We start from the raw sequence: 8,240 nt of genomic DNA, 5'->3' as shown, positions 1-8,240 counted from the left end.
CAGTCCATCGTGAAGGGTAGTCATGACAGCTGGAAATGAGGCAGCTGGACACAGGCAGCTGCATCACTGTCAGAAGCTGACAGATACGTGTTGGTACTGGACACACTGCATCACTGTCAGAAGCTGACAGATACGTGTTGGTACTCGGCTCACTTTCTCCTTTTTTTTGGGGGGGTTGTGTTTCTTTGTTTTGCTTTTGTTTGTTTGTTTGAGACAAGGTCTCAGTTTGTGCCCTGGCTGGCCTGGCACTCACAGAGACACCTCTTGCCTCTGTCTCCTGAGTGCTGGGATTAAAGGTGTCTGCCACCACACTGGCCCACTTTCTCCTTTTTATTCAGCCCAGGATCCCAGCCTGTGGCTTGGTGCTGCCAACACTCAGGATAGTTCTACCTTCCTCTCTGCAGTTTAACCTTTCTGGAAATACCTTGGTAGATCCAGAGGTGTTTTTCTATGATGATTCTAAATCTTGTCAAGTTGACAATAAAGGTTAACCATCACAGCACGTCTCTGCCTTTCTGGATGCTGTAAGCTGGGGCTCCGGCATGTGGACCGGTTGAGCACCTGCTTTCCCTAGGGGAGCCATAAGCTGCCCCACCCTCTGCAAGACATCCCTATGTGAGCATGCTTGGAGGAAGGGCCACTAACTGTTATGCTGGGTAGACTCCTGGGAGGTTAATGGGGACTTCCCGGATCATCCAGGCCTGGGTCTACTGTTGCTGAGTTCTGGATTGGGATGGGGGGTGGGAGCACAGAGGGGCCAACTCTGCTGATTAGGGTGACCTGATTTAACACTAAAGGCGCAGTTCACACTGGGAGGTGTGGTTGTCAAAGACACACCAGGGCTCAAATTCTGCAGAGGGGTCCAGGATACATCGTCAGTTCCAGTTCTGGTGGCCTGCACAGCAGTCAGGGTTCTATGCATGGCCAGGAGGGACGGGAGAGAAAGTGCTGCCCCCACCAAGGGTAGGTTACTGCCCTGGGTGCTGTGCCTGGGACACAGATGAATGCCCAGGAAGAAGGAAGGCTGCTCAACCTCACCCTGGAGCCTAGTGTTCTCGCTCTCTTTCTTGGCTGAGTGCACAGGGTGATAAGGTTGAAAGGTGAGGAAGAGGTGCCCTTTACTGCATCTGGGACCATAGTACCCTGGAGTCAAGAAAGAGGAAGGCTGTGGTGCTTGGTGTTCGCAGCCATGTTTTTGCACTTCGAAGTTTTTCTAGGCTATTATCCTCTATACTATATGGAGGGGGGAGAAAGGAAAGAAAGAAGGGGTGTTTTCATTTCAGTGTCCCCTAAACTCCCCTTTCATTATTGCCGTTTTCCCTTCCAAGCATCGACATGACAAATTGTCAGTTTGAAGGTCTAGAAGAAAGAAATTAAAAACGCAAGGGCAGCAGTTCTTGTGCTGAGTCCTTAGCTGCTCCTCAATTCCCCTTGCCCCAACCGTCCCACCCCCAGTTTCCCTGAAGAGCAAAATAGGTGAGGCAGGACATCCCTTGGGGTTTGACGCATCTGTGGATGGCCACCAAGGTCACTGCAGCCCTCCCTCCTCTGTATCTCCCAGGACCCTGGTGACTGGGGGCATAGGCTCAGTGCTCCTGGACTGGTGTGGCTGGCAGAGTGTCTTCTACTTCTCCGGTGGTCTCACCCTGCTCTGGGTGTACTACGTGTACAGGTACCTGCTGAATGAGAAAGGTAACTACTGCCACGCGGGCCAGTCCTTGTGCCTCCTCCCCTGTCTGTCGCGTGAACCTTTCCTGGGAAGTGCGAATGAAGACGTGCTCGCCCCAGACAGGCCACCAACAGCAGATCAAAGAAACAATTCCACTCGAGTCTAGCTTGGTCTCACCCCAGCATGGAAGGAGTCTCCTTCTCATATATCCGCCATAGCTGGAGCAATATTACAAAAAGCATGGGTGGTGGGGGTGCCTGCCTACAATCCCAGCACTTGGGAAACAGAAGCAGGCATATCTCAGAGTTCCAGGCCAGCCTGGTCTACAGGACACAGGGCTACACAGAGAAACCCTCTCTTCAGGGTGGAGGGAAGCAAAGGCAACAGTGGCTGGAATCTTAGGTGAGGGTCTGATGCCAATAGGCTCAGTATTGAGGGTATCTTTGTGGGTAGGCATAGCTGTCTGGTGAAGATAGTTCTGAAAACCCAAGTGCTGATCCCTTAGCCTGCCTCAGCCCTGGATTCTCGTCATTTTTCTCCATCGAGGCTCAGGCTCAGGCAGACATGGGGAATCTAGCAGGTTAAGGCAGGTGGTAGGACTAGGTTGAGTCTTCCGGTAGCAAGAAGAGGCCCCAGAGGGACTCCAGGCACGGGTTCAGGTCAGACACAGAACTGTACTCTCACGGGTGTTGGCACCTGATAACCACTCCTCAGAAGGGATGATAAGAGCACCCTGACTAGCAGCTCCTAACTGGTTGCTGTGTCAGGGACAGATGTGGGGCGCCTGGTCCTGAGAGCTATCGCTGTGAAATCATTTGTTCCCCCAGACCTTGACCTGGCCCTGGATGTCCTGACACAAGACCTGCCTATGGTCAGGCCCTCCAAAGTGCCCTGGAGACAACTCTTCCGGAAGCCCTCTGTCTGGTGAGCTAGGGTTGGCATGGAGCTGGCAGTCCTGACGCTCCAGCAAATGTCCCAGGTTTCAGAGGGTAGAGCCTTAGTGTCTTGGGGAAAGGACTGGGTCCCACATGGAATTGGTGTCAGGAAGGACTGGCAGTGGGTAGAACCCTGAGACCGGTGCCCCACACAGGGCTGCAATCTGCTCCCAGCTGTCCTCAGCCTGCTCCTTCTTCATTCTGCTCTCCTGGTTGCCCACCTTCTTCAAGGAGACCTTCCCCCACTCCAAGGTGGGTAATGCTACCTGGGTCCTCAGGGTAAAGAAGGTCCTGGTGTGGGTGGGGTAACACCTTTGCTGGGCAGCTCCATCACCCTATGACAGTCCATCTGGGGACAGACGTTAGTTCAAGGCTACGAGAGCTACATACTATAATAGCTGTAGCTACCTTAGCACAAGACTTTGACTTGTTGCCCAGAAGAGCCCCCTCTCTCAGGGCTGGCCGGCTAATCTACTGTTGCCACATCCAAGGGAGATCAGTGAACACCGGAGTTCTTGGCTGTACATTCCCAGGCAGACCCACTTGGCTCTCACCCTGTCACATGTGGGAACACGTGGGGAACGTGGCTTCAGGTGTTAGCCGTTAGTGTGGACTCAACACTTGCCAAGGGGGCTGGTAGTGAGCTGCTTAAGGCTGTCCTCCCAGGACCCTCTGCTCTTAGGCCCAGCCTGGTGGGTAGAGCTCAAATGACATGATGAACTGGGGTGGTCCCCTTGCCTGGCTATCATCCAGAGGCTAGGTGCCTGCCATTCTGGCCACCTATGAGGCTGCACCTCTCCCTGCAGGGCTGGGTCTTCAATGTAGTGCCCTGGCTGCTGGCAATTCCCGCCAGTCCATTCAGTGGCTTCCTCTCCGATCGTCTCATCAGTCAGGGTGAGTGTTGGGGGAAATTGTCCCTGGTAAACCACCACCTCAGGGATCTCCCTCCGCAGTGCCACTGCATCACTGGGGAAAGGCTGTACCACCGTCCTGGGACAGACAGACCATCCTTCAGAGTCACCTCAGGAATGAATGCAGCTACCCTTTAATGGGTAGAGGTTGGGGTCAGCAAGGGAAGGCATCTGATGCATCAAATGTCACAGGTAGCCAGATTTGCTCTTCCAGAGCTCCAGGGGCCACACTGCAGCCCCGTGGGGCAGTGTCCTTACAGACTCAGGTATAGAGGACATGTGCACGCGTGTGAAAGTCTCACATATTCGCTGTGGTAAGATCAGACGATTTGAAGACACTCAGAGGAACTGGACTAAGCTTGCCTGATAGCTGTCACTTTTGCGATGGCCCATGGGGCTGCCTTTCCATATTTCTACCCAAACCGCACCACAGGAAACCCTCTGACACACATACTGAACAAGGAAGGGTTCAATCCATGATAGGAGATCTCCTGTTTTGAGCCCTGAGTGTTGCCCTGGGCACCCCAGTTCCTCTTCTGTGACTTTGGACATCTTCAAGGGTCACCCAGATAAGCTGATGGAAACTCATTCTGGGTCTCTCTCCCTCTCAGGTTACAGAGTCATCACAGTGCGTAAGTTCATGCAGGTAGGAAAATCCCTGGAATCCCTTGTCCACTTTTTCTATTGTTGTGATAAGGCACCATGACCAAAGCAACTTACAGAAGAAAGAGTTTGTTTAGAGCGTCCAGTTTCACAGGGTTGGGGTCCGAGACCATAATGGCAGGGAGTATGGCAACCGTCAGGCAGTAGCTGAGAACTCACATTTTGAGACACAACCACAAAGCAGGGAATGGTGTGGTCCTTCGAAACTTCGGAGTCCACTCCTAGTGACACCCCCTCCTCCAACAAGGCCACATCTAATCTTTCCTGAGCGGTCAAGTATTTAAATATATGAATCTACGGGAGCCATTCTTAGTCAAACCGCCACATCCTTCTATGTTCATCCCTACTGTGGTATGGACTCCTAGGACCTGAGAGCTGTGTACTCCACAGGCTGAGATCAAAGATATGGGCTGGAAAAATTACACCAAAAGGTTTCATGGCTCCAGATACCGTACCTGCCTCTGGCAGGGTCAGCTCAGATTCGAAAGTCTGGGATATCAAACCATCGGAGGTCGATCCACATCAATAGGACCTGGGAAGGGGCTGCTCTAGGTGTCCCCTGGAAGATGCTCTGGGGTCAGTATCGACTGACCTGAGATCCTCTGAACTTGGTCTCAGTCCCCTTTTGTGCCAGGGCATGGAGAGCAAGGAAGCACAAGCCTGGGAGGGGATTTTTAGGTAGAACCATCCTGATCTTGTTCAAAACACTAGGGGTATTTTGGGCGGGGCCAAGACAGAGTGAGCCATATTGACCAGCCCCGTCCTGCAGGTGATGGGGCTTGGTCTGTCAAGTGTTTTTGCCCTGTGTCTGGGTCATACCACAAGCTTCCTCAAGGCCGTCATCTTTGCATCAGCTTCCATTGGCTTGCAGACCTTCAACCAAAGGTAAGAGTCCACAGTCCCATCCCACAGGGCTGCCAGGTTTTAGTGCATTCTGGTTTAGGGGCTTATGAAGGTGGAGCTAGGGACAGCTCAGTATAATCTGTCACAGTGAACAGATCTGGGTACCGAGCCAGGGTTATTCATGAAAATAGGAAAGCCCCCCTCCCATGCTAGGAGGAGAGCCCAGGAGGATGAGTGAACATAAATACCAGCTTGATATCACTCTGCAGTCTGTCCCTTCTTTTTGTATCTTGTCTGTTACTCTGAGCAGTAGCAATCCCAATTAAGCATCTCAGAATGCATTAGGAGCCCAGTTCAAAGTTGTTTCAAATGAACAGACAGCAAGCCTACTGCCAGCCTGCTTCTCTGGCCTTGTGTACATTCTCAGGAGCAGCTTCTGGGGTGTGGGGTAGATGGCTTCAGAAGCCTAGCAGCGTCCAGGAGGTAGAGGCAGGGGCAGGTCTGGGTGTCTTTGGTGACTTATAACCCTCTCTTATGCTCTAGTAGCCCCTTCAGGCAAAGTGGCGGTGGCCAAGCCTGTGGCTATTCACACGCCTTCCTTCCTGTTTCCTACAGTGGTATTTCAGTCAATATTCAGGACCTGGCCCCATCCTGTGCTGGTTTTCTGTTCGGTGAGCCATTTGCTTATCCCTACCCACCTCGGTGGGCTGTCCCAGGTGGTTGGGCTGTAGGAGCAACAGGGGGTCTTCTCATGGTGTCTCTCTTAACGTCTGTTCCCAGGTGTGGCCAACACTGCCGGGGCCTTGGCAGGTAAGGGACAGCTCTAGGTCCAGGCTAGAGGTTCTCTTGTTCTTAGGTTTGGGGCAGTCAGGAAATGAGCTCAGAGTGGAGCTTAAATGGGGTTTGCCCCCATTTCACTCAACCCAAGGGCTACCGAGTGGGATCCGAAAGCCAATGTGATTCAAAAGTCAAAGTCAACGAGGGTCCCAGGCTCAAGGTAGAGCACAAGCCCCAAGATGGCCCAGGGGAACCACAGATATTTCAGCTGAGGTGCCACTTGACTTGGCTGATGTTGGGGGACTTGCAAGCCATTCTCCCCTGACTCACCCCAAGTCCCATAGTTTAAGGTACTACCTGGTCCCTCCACTGAGTACCTGGGCTAACAGGCTCATTTCCTGCCTTCTGCTTTGTTTCCCTTGGGTGGGACACGGGATGGGGACACCATCGCTGTGTGACTGTCCTCTGAGACTCCTGTGGCCCACAGCTCAGATTTTGAAATTTATCCCAGGGTTTTCAGGGCATCTTTACCTTGCCCTGCTCTACCCCTGGAGCTCACGGATGTGTGGGACCAGCTTCCCTGAAGCGTCAGTCAGTCTCTGTCTCCCTTGTCCAGGTGTGATAGGCGTGTATCTGAGTGGCTACCTGATTGAGGCCACTGGCTCCTGGACGTGTATTTTCGACCTGGTGGCCATCATCAGCAACCTGGGGCTGGGCACCTTTTTGGTGTTTGGGAAGGCCCAGAGGGTGGACCTGACCCCTGATCATGAGGACCTCTAGCTCCCTGACGATCTGGTCCCACCCAGGACCCTTAGTTGGCAGCCTAAGGAAAACAGCTCTGTTGGTGAAACCTTGAATCTGCACCTCACATGTATGAAGCAAACAACAAAGACCACGGTCTCCTAGAGAATCCCAATGAGTTGGAGAGATAGGTGGAGACAGACACCTGAACCCACATGGGCCTCTCCGGACATCAGTGTACCCATCTGCCAGTCAGGACCATCCTGCCCTCCCCTCAGACTCAGAGGGACTGCTGCTCTTATGGAATCTACACTGCTGACAGGGTTCTTCCCAGCCCTATGTCGGTTGTTTCTCTTGTGTGCTGGAAGATGTTCAGAAGCAGCTCTGACACCCCCTTCCAGGCATCTTCCAACTTCCATCTCTCCAGTAGAGATAATCCAAGATGTCTGTAGACATTCAGCCATGGCCCTGTGGAAAGACAGGCCCACAAGAACCACAGTGCTGGAGAGGACATGGTTCCCATTTTCCCCCAGAAGTCAGACTGCCACTCCAGCTGGACCAGTGTGCAGGAGCTAGAGGTCCTTGCCTGCCTCTGCAGACCCTGCATAGCCCCTGGTTCCCTTCCTGTGGATTCCTCCTCCGCACTACTGATGTGTCCTGGGTGGGTAGGTGCCTGGTACTCCTCGGGCTCTGCCTGGACACTTCAGCTATCACAGATCCCAGGATGCTGTGAAACTTCCCCCTACTTTCTGGCCTTGTTTTTCTACCTCCTCTTTTATACCTTGTGGAGCCGGTGGTTTCATGAACTGATCATGAACTCTCCAAGATGCCTGTTAGAGATTATCTTTATAGATATGGTAAATCTCACCAAAGCCTTATTTAAGTGAAAGTTATTAAACTATTTAAAAGAAGATCATTGTTTTATTCAACACCTTTTGTTGCATGAACTTTTACTGGGGATACAAACTTCTATTCACCCTCATTAGACCACCAATGGCACACACACAAAAAAATTGGTTCTACATAGCCAGGCACAGAGGCACGTACCATTAATCCTAGCACTTGGGAGGCAGGTGAATCTCTATGAGTTGGAGGCCAGCCTGGTCTACATAGTGAGTTTCAGGACAGCCAGGGCTATGTAGAGAGACCTTGTTTCAAAACAAAACACAAACAAAAACTGGTTCTACCCAAGACTAATGAGTTTTGTTTTGCTTTTGTTTTTTTGAGACAGATAGCTCTGGCTATCCCAGGAACTCACTATGTAGACCAGGCTAGCCTAGAACTCACAGAGATCCTCCTGCCTCTGCCTCTCAAGTGCTGGGGTTAAATGTTTGTGCCACAATGCCCAATTTACCAGTGAGTTTCGTTGGAGTTATTTGTAGGAACATAGAGCAACTTAAGACAGCTACACCACCAAGAAAAGTCTTCCTCACCCAGGAACCATTGTGGGAGGGCCTTGCATGGCTCAACTGCCTCTCATGCCCTCATTTCAAAATGGCCATGCCCGGCCTGGAGGAGAGAGGATTTCATAATTCCCTTGTATTTCTAAGAATGAGCATATGGGGTCAGGGTAGAAGGCTCCATGGGTAAAATGCTTGTTGAACAAGTATGAGGACCCGAGTTTGGATTTCCAGAACCCATATACAAAAGCCAGGTACTATGATGTGCACATGTAACCCCAACAAATCCTGGGGATCACTG

General features: G+C 51.9%; 1 protein-coding gene across 1 annotated transcript in view; it reads left to right on the top strand.

Moving 5' to 3' along the window:
- The window catches only part of Slc17a9 (solute carrier family 17 member 9), a 14,586-nt gene extending 7,214 nt beyond the window's left edge, over positions 1 to 7,372 (top strand). The window contains exons 5-13 of the mRNA XM_005362737.2: positions 1,562 to 1,692; positions 2,497 to 2,593; positions 2,760 to 2,856; positions 3,411 to 3,498; positions 4,127 to 4,161; positions 4,948 to 5,063; positions 5,637 to 5,692; positions 5,802 to 5,831; positions 6,415 to 7,372. Of these exons, the coding sequence (XP_005362794.1) occupies positions 1,562 to 1,692; positions 2,497 to 2,593; positions 2,760 to 2,856; positions 3,411 to 3,498; positions 4,127 to 4,161; positions 4,948 to 5,063; positions 5,637 to 5,692; positions 5,802 to 5,831; positions 6,415 to 6,578 (814 nt within the window). The 3' untranslated portion in view covers positions 6,579 to 7,372. The remainder of the gene's footprint in view (positions 1 to 1,561; positions 1,693 to 2,496; positions 2,594 to 2,759; positions 2,857 to 3,410; positions 3,499 to 4,126; positions 4,162 to 4,947; positions 5,064 to 5,636; positions 5,693 to 5,801; positions 5,832 to 6,414) is intronic.
- The last annotated feature ends 868 nt before the right edge of the window (positions 7,373 to 8,240 follow it).

The sequence above is a fragment of the Microtus ochrogaster genome, linkage group LG8 (assembly GCF_000317375.1).
Source record: "Microtus ochrogaster isolate Prairie Vole_2 linkage group LG8, MicOch1.0, whole genome shotgun sequence".
NCBI lineage: Eukaryota > Metazoa > Chordata > Mammalia > Rodentia > Cricetidae > Microtus > Microtus ochrogaster.
This window is presented reverse-complemented; position numbering and strand designations above follow the sequence as displayed.